The 12,207-nt window shown below is 44.8% G+C and overlaps 1 protein-coding gene across 1 annotated transcript in view; it reads left to right on the top strand.

The window, feature by feature from the left end:
• The window catches only part of LOC311104499 (late secretory pathway protein AVL9 homolog), a 33,590-nt gene extending 23,518 nt beyond the window's left edge, over positions 1 to 10,072 (top strand). The window contains exons 15-16 of the mRNA XM_084146353.1: positions 8,665 to 8,753; positions 8,998 to 10,072. Of these exons, the coding sequence (XP_084002479.1) occupies positions 8,665 to 8,753; positions 8,998 to 9,134 (226 nt within the window). The 3' untranslated portion in view covers positions 9,135 to 10,072. The remainder of the gene's footprint in view (positions 1 to 8,664; positions 8,754 to 8,997) is intronic.
• Positions 10,073 to 12,207: the final 2,135 nt, after the last annotated feature.

The raw sequence follows: 12,207 nt of genomic DNA, 5'->3' as shown, positions 1-12,207 counted from the left end.
GCCTCGGGAAGAAGGGCACCTATTGTGTAGATGATTAAACATTTTTAAAAAGCAGACATTGAATATCCCTTTGAGCATTGTGAAGTTATTCATTACACTTTGGATGGTGTATCAATACACTGTCACTACAAAGATAGAGGCATCCTTCCTAACTCAGTTGCCGGAGAGGAAGGAAACCGCTAAGGGATTTCACCATGACGCCATTGGTGACTTTAAAACATTTACAGAGTTTAATGGCTGGGATAGGAGAAAACTGAGGATGGATCAACAACATTGTAGTTACTCCACAATACTAACCTAAATGACAGAGTGAAAAGAAGGAAGGCTGTACAGAATAAAAAATATTCCAAAACAGGCATCCTGTTTGCAACAAGGCACTAAATTAATACTGCAAAAGATTTGGCAAAGCAATTCACTTTGTGCCCTGAATACAAAGTGTTGTGTTTGGGGCAAATCCAACACATTACTGAGTACCACTCTCCGTATGTTCAAGCATAGTGGTGGCTGCAACATGTTATGGGTATGCTTTTAATCGTTCAGGACTGGTGAGTTTTACAGGATAAAAAAGAAATGTAATGGAGTTAAGCACAGGCAAAATCCTAGAGGAAAACCTGGTTTAGTCTGCTTTCCACCAGACACTGGGAGATGAATTCACCTTTCAGAAGGACAATAACCTAAAACACAAGGCCAAATCTACACTGGAGTTGCTTACCAAGAAGACAGTGAATGTTCCTGAGTGGCCGAGTTACAGTTTTGACTTAAATCTACTTGAAAATCTATGGCAAGACCTGAAAATGGTTTGCTAGTAATGATCAACAATCAATTTGACAGAGCTTGAATAGTTTTGAAAAGAATAATGGGCAAATATTTTAGCACAATCCAGGTGTTCAAAGCTCTTAGAGACTTACCAGAAATACTTGCAGCTGTAATCGCTGCCAAAGGTGCTTTTACAAAGTATTGACTCAGGGGTGTGAATATTTATGTAAATGAGATATTTCTGTATTTCCTTTGCAATACATTTGCAAAAATGTAGGGAATTGTGTGTAGATGTGTAACACAACAACATGTGGAATAAGTCAAGGGGTATGAATACTTTCTGAAGGCACTGTACGTGCCATGTTGCACTGTAGTCACTCTATTTCATAGAGTACTAAGCTACTAATTGCTGTGCCCTACTTGTGATGGTGATAAAGAAAGACACCAGGTCTCATTTAGCTCTCTCCATTCATTATTAACTCATTCTCAAAAACCCTTGCTGGCTGCCTTCAGGGGCGGGGTTACGTTACAGGAAGTGCAGAGGAAATGTGATCCCGCTGTACGTTGACTGTCCTGGGTCCTTCTCTCCAACCCTGCCTCTAAGGTTCCATTCTATACTCCTCCCAAATGGCACCCTACTCCCTATATAGTGCACATAGGGAACAGGATGCACTATATAGAGAAAGGGTGCAATTTGGGACACAGGCAAAGTGTCTTCATCCGTAACTTCTCTATTGATAGCTTTATGGTGAGAACATGGGGATATCTGCTTGGTGGTAATATATGGGTTCTCTCTCTTTCCCCTCCACTATTCAGTGACATGCATGACCCCTGTTGAAAATCCTCCTGAACTCCTCTGAGCGGCAGAGCGGTGGCGCGAGAGTGGCGAACTCTCAGAGCAGAAAAATACTTCAGAAACTCTCCTAGTCAGAACTAAGTGAACTACATGGATTTATATTTTATGTATGTAATAGAAACTTCATAACAATGAGTATCAGCTAATTCAAAATGCCTGCCACAGAATGAAATACAACATATTTATGTATTAGGATCTCTGTGATCCCTGCTGTATATTCTGATAGTGTAACTCACACAATCAAGCTGTTGCATATATATATAGGCCAACTTTCCAAAGGAATGTAAAAGCATGCCTTTGTACAGTGAATTTTCCATAGGACTCTGATCGAAAGTAGTGCACTACGTAGAGAATAGCGTCCCATTTGGAACGCAGCCCTACTGTTTACCAGAGTGAAGGGTAGATGAGAGTATGTTGTGCAGGTTGGCATTGATTGTCATGAATCTTGCCCTTGAGGCATCTCTGCAAAGTGGTCACTAGCTGGTATAACCACAAAATCAGATTTTAAACCTAACCATAGCCTTAACCCTAACCGTAACCACACAGCTAACCTGAATGCCTAACCCTAACCTTAAATGAAGACCAAAAAGCAAAGGAGTGCACTATATAGGGAATAGGGTGTCATTTGGTATGCAGACAAGGTGCTGAAGGGGTGTATGGATGTGTGTGACACCCCCTGCACGGTAAACTCTTGATATAGCATACTAGATGTAGAGTCAGAGGCTGCGTCCCAAATGGCACCATATTCCCTATATAGTGCACTACTTTTGACCAGGGCCCTAGGCGTGCGCTATGTAGGGAATATGGGACTCACCCATCAGACAGAGAATTTGGCAGTTGGCCATGTAAGCTCTTAAGGAATAAATGAAACTAATTTCCTGCTTCATTCACTTCGTATAAGAGCAGCCTGAGTTCCTTTCTACACAGGAACACTGTGGTATTCAGCACGTCTCACGATCTCTGTGTGTGTCCATCTCTACCTCCCCCCACTGTGACTGTCTTAGATGTGAAAGAGTAAGGTGTTTAATGACATTGTGTGAGGCTTCTCTCCCATCGCTGACAGATGGACAAAAGAAAACACAGAGGGTACTGTTCAGTAGGGCAAAACATACCAAAACATTTTAAACATTTTTTATTTATTTATATGTGTTCTTATTGGACCAAATCCAGGTAGTACCCTCCCATTTCATTCTGTTTCGAAACGTTTCGTCCCATACTGAATACGACCCAGGAGGTTCTATCTCACCACCATCTCACACAGAAGCCTGAACCAAACCCACACAGATTGGACAAATGTTTACAATGTGGGCATTTTCTCGTGCCCTAATTGGTCAGCGGCGCCATCAGTCATCAGGGCTTCCTTGTTTCCCTCATCACTCAATGACAGTGGAATTCTCTTTCTCTATCTCTACCCCATCTATCTCTCTTCCTCCCTCTCTCTGTCTCTTTCTCTCCCTCTTTCTCTCTCTTATCCTCTTTCCTCTCTCCCTCCCGGGGTGGTAGGGCTGTAAGGGGTTTGTATTCAGGTCTTTGGGCAGGCTAGAAGGGTGTTGAACAAAGATAGGGAGAAACTGAGTTATTTTCTTTCCTCTTGGTCCTGTCACTGTCTCACCTCACACAATGACCAGTCTTTGTCCTAACCAGGTCCTAGCTGGCTTCTTCCTCATCCCCCTCTCTATTTTTCTCTCTCTGAAAAAGAGAAAACAAACCTGGTGAGAGAGAGTGGTGAATGTTGCATCTGTATTGTACTGTTAGGTTCAACACAGCTCTCCTATTCATCTGTCCTTATCTCCACTCATAGAGAGACAGAGATGTGTTTTTGAAAACAAAGCCACGTGACTGCATTACTTTTTGCCGGCCCTGCAGCAATCGGAGCGGAGTCCATGTCTGGCTGCCGACCGTCGCTGTGCCAACAGACGGGTGCATCTCAAATGGCACCCTATTCCCTATACAGTGCACTACTTTTGACCAGGGGCCATAGGGATATGTAGGGAATAGGGTACCATTTGGGACATACAGGTGGATCTGTTTTATTGTGAGGCGTGAACTGCCAGTGCTGGGCTGGACCAACATGGCTATTTATTTGGGTCAGGCAGTGAGGGTGTCAGTGAGGGTTGGGCCTGTCTGTGTGGTCGGGCCGGTGTCCGAGCACTGGCACTGAATTGGTGTCACTCTGTCGCCCAGGCTCCTAGCAACCACCACTGGAGCCTATGAGAGAGGTGAATCGGGTTTGGTGTCCTGTCCCGTGTGCAACAGCAACAGTCACAAGGCTGTGGTGTGTCACTGTGACGTTCACAGTCTGTGGTGCTGCAGAGACTGGGACAGAGAGAGAGGATATGTCTGAAATGGCACCCTGTTCCCTATAAAGTGGACTACGCAAGCACACACACACACTCACATACCCACACTGTACACACACACCATGCACACAGATACACTATATATACAAAAGTATGTGGACACCCCTTCAAATTAGTGGATTCGGCTATTTCAGCCACACCCGTTGCTGACAGGTGTATAAAGTCGAGCACACAGCCATGCAATCTCCATAGAGAAACATTGGCAGTAGAATGGCTTTACTGGAGAGCTCAGTGACTTTCAACATGGCACCGTCATAGGATGCCACCTTTCCAACAAGTCAGTTTGTCACATTTCTGCCCTGCTAGAGCTGCCCCGGTCAACTGTAAGTGCTGTTATTGTGGTGGTCCTTGGTTGCAACACTGACTACCGAGTTCCAAATTGCCTCTGGAAGCAACGTTAGCACAACTGTTTGTCGGGAGCTTCATGAAATGGGTGTACATGGCCGAGCAGCCGCACACAAGCCTAAGATCACCATCTAGCATGGAGTGGTGTAAAGCTCATCGCCATTGGACTCTGGAGCAGTGGAAACACATTCTCTGGAGTGATAAATCACACTTCACCATCTAGCATGGACGAATCTGGGTTTGGCGGATGCCAACTGTAAAGTTTGGTGGAGGAGGAATAATGGTCTGGGGCTGTTTTTCATGGTTTGGGCTAGGCCCCTTAGTTCCAGTGAAGGGAAATCTTAACACTACAGCATACAAAGACATTCTAGATGATTCTGTGCTTCCAACTTTGTGGCAACAGTTTGGGGAAGGCCTTTCCTGTTTCAGCATTGCAATGCCCCCGTGCACAAAGCGAGGTCCATACAGAAATGGTTTGTCGGTGTGGAAGAACTAGACTGGCCTGCAAAGAGCCCTGACCTCAACCCCATCGAACACCTTTGGGATGAATTGGAATGCCGATTGCGGCCCTAATCGCTCCCCATTATAGGTGCCCGACCGCACTAATGCTCTTGTGGCTGAATGGAAGCAAGTCCCCAACATCTAGTGGAAAGCCTTCCCAGAAGAGTGGAGGCTGTTATAGCAGCAAAGGGGGGACCAACTCCATATTAATGCCCATGATTTTGGAATGAGATGTTCGATGAGCAGTTTTGGTCATGTAGTGTATGTTATGATGATGGCGCACAGTTGACTGCACAGGCACCATGAGAGAAGGGGTGTGTGTGTGTGTGTGTGTGTGTGTGTGTGTCAGTGTATTGTGTGTGTGTGTGCATGTATTTGGATGATGTGTGTGTGAAAGGCGACAGCCAGCGTGACCCACTTGTGAATCTGCCCCTCCATATTGCCGCTACCTCTGGCTGGGCTGGGGACAGTAGTGGTGTAAAATATCTAGTCAGTTTATGTAATAATAGCAGGGTTATGTCCATTATGAGTTCAGTGGGTGTACGACCATTATGAAAAGGCCAGGGACCAGTGGATTGTTGTGTCACTGGTCATGGTATAGAGTGACAATTAAGCCTTGTTCACATTGGCAGTTTGAAGTGACTCAAATAAAAAAAATTTTGCATATCTGATTACAATCTGTTCTTTTCCCAGCAGTCAAAAAGCACATGGGATCAGATATTTCAGGCCACATTGCAAACCACCTTCGTAGGTGGTTTGAAATCAGATACAAATCTGATTCCTGGCCATGCGACTTGTGTCTGAACGGTCAGATCTGATTTATTTGCCTTCAAGTGTTTTTTTAGACTGTTATTTGGCATATCTTGTTGCTTGTTAACTACTGTTGACAGTTTGACAAGAACATGTGGTAGCTAACTAGGTTGTTAATAGTTTACAAACAAATTAATTAATATGATAGAGAGCGAAAAAGCATCCTAGCTAGCTAGTTAGCTGCTGTGGCATGCCAAAAAGGACTTGTTTTGATAGTTGGATTATCTTATCCTTTGAGGCTTAAAAACAGTTCTTACACTATGATTTTGAACATCCAAAGCAACTGGGAAACATCCATGGCAGGTATTGTTGTCACCTTAGCTTGCTACATAACTTCTGAGAGATAAGAAGCAGGAGCACCACCACCAATCAGCCTACACCTGTGTTTACAGTGAACACTGAGGCTACCCTTATAGTTTTAGACAGTAGCCAATAGCCTGTTGTGGCTATTTAATGTAGGCCAAATAGGTGACTGTGAATTGTATTGTGTTGTATGATGCAAGAAACCAGTTTACAAAATAAAATAAATTATTACCATACAGAGAATTAGACAATGTAGGCTAGCCTTCTACCTATTGGTTTATTTGTACACTGCTCAAAAAAATAAAGGGAACACTTAAACAACACAATGTAACTCCAAGTCAATCACACTTCTGTGAAATCAAACTGTCCACTTAGGAAGCAACACTGATTGACAATACATTTCACATGCTGTTGTGCAAATGGAATAGACAACAGGTGGAAATTATAGGCAATTAGCAAGACACCCCCAATAAAGGACTGGTTTTGCAGGTGGTGACCACAGACCACTTCTCAGTTCCTATGCTTCCTGGCTGATGTTTTGGTCACTTTTGAATGCTGGCGGTGCTTTCACTCTAGTGGTAGCATGAGACGGAGTCTACAACCCACACAAGTGGCTCAGGTAGAGCAGCTCATCCAGGATGGCACATCAATGCGAGCTGTGGCAAGAAGATTTGCTGTGTCTGTCAGCGTAGTGTCCAGAGCATGGAGGCGCTACCAGGAGACAGGCCAGTACATCAGGAGACGTGGAGGAGGCCGTAGGAGGGCAACAACCCAGCAGCAGGACTGCTACCTCCGCCTTTGTGCAAGGAGGAGCAGGAGGAGCACTGCCAGAGCCCTGCAAAATGACCTCCAGCAGGCCACAAATGTGCATGTGTCTGCTCAAACGGTCAGAAACGGACTCCATGAGGGTGGTATGAGGGCCCAATGTCCACAGGTGGGGGTTGTGCTTACAGCCCAACACCGTGCAGGACGTTTGGCATTTGCCAGAGAACACCAAGATTGGCAAATTCGCCACTGGCGCCCTGTGCTCTTCACAGATGAAAGCAGGTTCACACTGAGCACGTGACAGAGTCTGGAGACGCCGTGGAGGTACGTTCTGCTGCCTGCAACATCCTCCAGCATGACCGGTTTGGCGGTGGGTCAGTCATGGTGTGGGGTGGCATTTCTTTGGGGGGCCGCACAGCCCTCCATGTTCTCGCCAGATGTAGCCTGACTGCCATTAGGTACCGAGATGAGATCCTCAGACCCCTTGTGAGACCATATGCTGGTGCGGTTGGCCGTGGGTTCCTCCTAATGCAAGACAATGCTAGACCTCATGTGGCTGGAGTGTGTCAGCAGTTCCTGCAAGAGGAAAGCATTGATGCTATGGACTGGCCCGCCCGTTCCCCAGACCTGAATCCAATTGAGCACATCTGGGACATCATGTCTCGCTCCATCCACCAACGCCACGTTGCACCACAGACTGTCCAGGAGTTGGCGGATGCTTTAGTCCAGGTCTGGGAGGAGATCCCTCAGGAGACCATCCGCCACCTCATCAGGAGCATGCCCAGGCGTTGTAGGGAGGTCATACAGGCACATGGAGGCCACACGCACTACTGAGCCTCATTTTGACTTGTTTTAAGGACATTACATCAAAGTTGGATCAGCCTGTAGTGTGGTTTTCCACTTTAATTTTGAGGGTGACTCCAAATCCAGACCTCCATGGGTTGATAAATTTGATTTCCATTGATAATTTTTTTGTGATTTTGTTGTCAGCACATTCAACTATGTAAAGAAAAAAGTATTTAATAAGATTATTTCATTCATTCAGATCTAGGATGTGTTATTTTAGTGTTCCCTTTATTTTTTTGAGCAGTGTATATTCAAGCCCGTCTCAAAAACAACACTGCCCCTTTAATTAAGACGTAAGCTTTTTACCTGACTGGCTTTTCAAAGACAGCTTGAAATGTAGCCTACACGTTTTGTGCTCTTGTAGGAAGCAGTAACTCCACATTGCTGACCTATACTTATCTAGAACTGGGCTAATAACTTGCTAACTAGCAAAGAATATCAACAAATGTGCACGCGCGGCTCTGCACTCTGATCAAAACTGATCTGAAAAGCGCATTCACTCGCGGGCGATTGAAAGACGGCTCGTGGGCTACACCCGCCAATAGAATTCTATTCCTTTGCTCTCTGGCTCTGCCTACAACAAAATCACAGACTACATCTTGCAACGTTGATCTATATAGTGCAAACTAATGGGGCGAAATCAGTGTTGTTCAATCTCCTGCGTCTCAGAGCGGCGTGGCATTTCTTCTGCGCGGCAGTCCTGGAGTGCAGTTTAGAGGTCACTTGGATTAGAAAAATAAAACAGATTTGAGCATTAAGGCCTGCAGTGTGAACAAGCCTTTAGAGCCTTTAAGATTGTAATGTTGTAATGTGTGTGTTGACATCTGGGCAATTTAAAAAGAGACCGCCAGGCTGGATTTATGTGTGCATGTTGTGAAATGTACCCGGGACAACAACCGGACGCTCTTTGCTGCTCTAGTCTCAGGTTGGCTTGGTTGGGATAATTAGATCCAACCACCAGTGACAGTAACTCTCTCTCTACTTCCGCAGAGTTATGCAGTACTATAACAGGATGTAGCAACATTTAGATGAGAAATGTGTCATACTGCTACCCAGGGTTTATTTCTGGGTGCAACATGGTTGGTTGTGACTGAATAGCCATTTTCTCTCTCTGAATTTCAGCTCGGTGCAGAACAGCGAACGGGGGAAGAAGATCGGGGCAGCTGTGATCACCACCAGTCGGAGTGTCGTGCAGACCGGGAAGGCAGTAGGTGAGACAGTCAGTCTCTCTAACCAACCTTTTCCCAGACTCAAATTAAGGCACTTGTGAAGGATTTTTAGTCCAGGACTAGGCTTAATCTGGGTCCAGGAAACCGGCCTTCAAATAGTCAGAGTACTCCTTACTAACATTCACTCCCAGATGGCTTTGTTTTCATCATTTAATTTATAAGAAATGTATTGTTCAGTACAGAACTTTATATCTTATCCACAATCCCTCCTGTCTCCATCCTCCAGGTCAGTCGGTGGGTGGAGTGTTGACCAGTGCTAAGTCAGCCATGTCGTCGTGGTTCTCTACGTTGGCCCAGCCCGCTATCTTAGCCACTCCAGCAGCCTCCCCTGAGCCTCAGTCACCTACTGAGGCCAAGCCTTGACCACCTGCCTGCCTCCTAACCTAACCTTAGCCTCTGTCACAGTCTTTCACCAACATGAGTTAAGCCTAGGAGCTGAGGATACCCTAACCTAACCCCCTCCAACGGTCCTTCCCTGACTCTCAATTAATCTTTCCTTGATTCCCTGCATCCTTTCTCCTGAGCTCCTTCTCAAAACCTATTGGAGAAGGTCAGAGGGGAGGGATCTTGGACAGTGTCCTCCAATACGGTTGAGAAGGATGCGATGTGACACACTCCTCCTCCTATTCCTACTCTCCCCCCTTTCATTCAGAACCAGCTAGTTACAGAAGAAACTGGGGTCAGGTGGGCAGGATAGGTTGATTTGTGTGTTTGGGGAAAGGTTTTATTTTATGAAGGATTTGTTTCAGGCCTTCAGGCCTCTGATGGGATACCACAACACAGCAGAGGGATCCAGGTCTTTGTCGTAAATGATACCCTATTCCCTATGTAGTGCACTACTTTTGACCAGGGCCCATAGGGTACTGGTGATAAGTAGTGCACTAGGAATAGATGCCATTTAGGACAACCCTGGTCTGCAGTACCCTCTCCCCTCCATCCCCAGGTTACAACTGCTCCAGCATAGAGGACAGATGAGAGGAAAAGCCACTTATGCTAAACAGACAGAAATATCCATGCTCAGAGCCTCAGACATTTCAGATTTCAGTATGTTTTATCCCATGCGAGTGTTTTGCTCTTTCTGTATTCCAACAAGGTGTATACTGTATATACTGACAGTGTGAAACCAATGCATCGCTGGCTGGATGCTGTGTTACTGTAAATGAGCAAGACGCTGGGTCAGCGCAAGTTATTCTCAGTTTGCTGGACAGGACAGACAAGCTATGGCCATGTCCCAAATGGCACCCTATACCATAGTGCACTACTTTTGACCAGATCCCCATGGGCCCTGGTCAAATGTAGTGCACTATAAAGAGAAGAGGGTGCTATTTGGAACACATTCTGCTTTTGATCTATTTTCCTCATTATGTAATAGTGAACTTTATAAAGATGAAGGTTGGAAAATGGGATAAAATGAATATTAGTTGTATATAGTTTGGACTCGTACATAAATAATAATTGTGATTTCCCTCTGTCATGACACCACTGGAACCAATCTCTACCGATCTATGGCTCACTACAGCTATTGTGCATCTGAAATAGCACCCTATTCCCTATATACAGTGGGGGGGGAAAAGTATTTAGTCAGCCACCAATTGTGCAAGTTCTCCCACTTAAAAAGATGAGAGATGCCTGTAATTTATCATAGGTACACGTCAACTATGACAGACAAAATGAGAAGAAAAAAAATCCAGAAAATCACATTGTAGGATTTTTTATAATTTTATTTGCAAATTATGGTGGAAAATAAGTATTTGGTCAATAACAAAAGTTTCTCAATACTTTGTTATATACCCTTTGTTGGCAATGACACAGGTCAAACGTTTTCTGTAAGTCTTCACAAGTTTTTCACACACTGTTGCTGGTATTTTGGCCCATTCCTCCATGCAGATCTCCTCTAGAGCAGTGATGTTTTGGGGCTGTCGCTGGGCAACACGGACTTTCAACTCCCTCCAAAGATTTTCTATGGGGTTGAGATCTGGAGACTGGCTAGGCCACTCCAGGACCTTGAAATGCTTCTTACGAAGCCACTCCTTCGTTGCCCGGGCGGTGTGTTTGGGATCATTGTCATGCTGAAAGACCCAGCCACGTTTCATCTTCAATGCCCTTGCTGATGGAAGGAGGTTTTCACTCAAAATCTCACGATACATGGCCCCATTCATTCTTTCCTTTACACGGATCAGTCGTCCTGGTCCCTTTGCAGAAAAACAGCCCCAAAGCATGATGTTTCCACCCCCATGCTTCACAGTAGGTATGGTGTTCTTTGGATGCAACTCAGCATTCTTTGTCCTCCAAACACGACGAGTTGAGTTTACCAAAAAGTTATATTTTGGTTTCATCTGACCATATGACATTCTCCCAATCCTCTTCTGGATCATCCAAATGCACTCTAGCAAACTTCAGATGGGCCTGGACATGTACTGGCTTAAGCAGGGGGACACGTCTGGCACTGCAGGATTTGAGTCCCTGGCGGCGTAGTGTGTTACTGATGGTAGGCTTTGTTACTTTGGTCCCAGCTCTCTGCAGGTCGTTCACTAGGTCCCCCTGTGTGGTTCTGGGATTTTTACTCACTGTTCTTGTGATCATTTTGACCCCACGGGGTGAGATCTTGCGTGGAGCCCCAGATCGAGGGAGATTATCAGTGGTCTTGTTTTTCTTCCATTTCCTAATAATTGCTCCCACAGTTGATTTCTTCAAACCAAGCTGCTTACCTATTGCAGATTCAGTCTTCCCAGCCTGGTGCAGGTCTACAATTTTGTTTCTGGTGTCCTTTGACAGCTCTTTGGTCTTGGCCATAGTGGAGTTTGGAGTGTGACTGTTTGAGGTTGTGGACAGGTGTCTTTTATACTGATAACAAGTTCAAACAGGTGCCATTAATACAGGTAACGAGTGGAGGACAGAGGAGACTCTTAAATAAGTTGTTACAGGTCTGTGAGAGCCAGAAATCTTGCTTGTTTGTAGGTGACCAAATACTTATTTTCCACCATAATTTGCAAATAAATTCATAAAAAAATCCTACAATGTGATTTTCTGGATTTTTTTTCTCTCAATTTGTCTGTCATAGTTGACGTGTACCTATGATGAAAATTACAGGCCTCTCATCTTTTTAAGTGGGAGAACTTGCACAATTGGTGGCTGACTAAATACTTTTTTCCCCCACTGTAGGTCACTACTTTTGACTAAGGCCCTTTAAACCTATTCCCTAGATAGTGCACTGCCAAAACTAGTGCTGTACGTAGGGAATTGGTTGCACATAAGAAAGATGATTATATTTCTATGTACTCTTAGTAGCCTATATTGTAACTTTTTCCCCAACTGTTTGTATTGAAGTTGTTGGATAAGTTTGTAACAGTTAGGCACAGATCCATATATTTAGAAAATAAATGTGTTATGTCTTTTATAGGCATGCTCTTTGAGACCTGGGCTTGTATCCACTAAA

This window comes from Coregonus lavaretus, assembly GCF_964263955.1.
Source record: "Coregonus lavaretus genome assembly, chromosome: 2".
NCBI classification, from domain to species: Eukaryota; Metazoa; Chordata; class Actinopteri; order Salmoniformes; family Salmonidae; genus Coregonus; species Coregonus lavaretus.
Note: the sequence above shows the minus strand (reverse complement) of the source record. Positions and strands in the feature narration are given on the sequence as shown.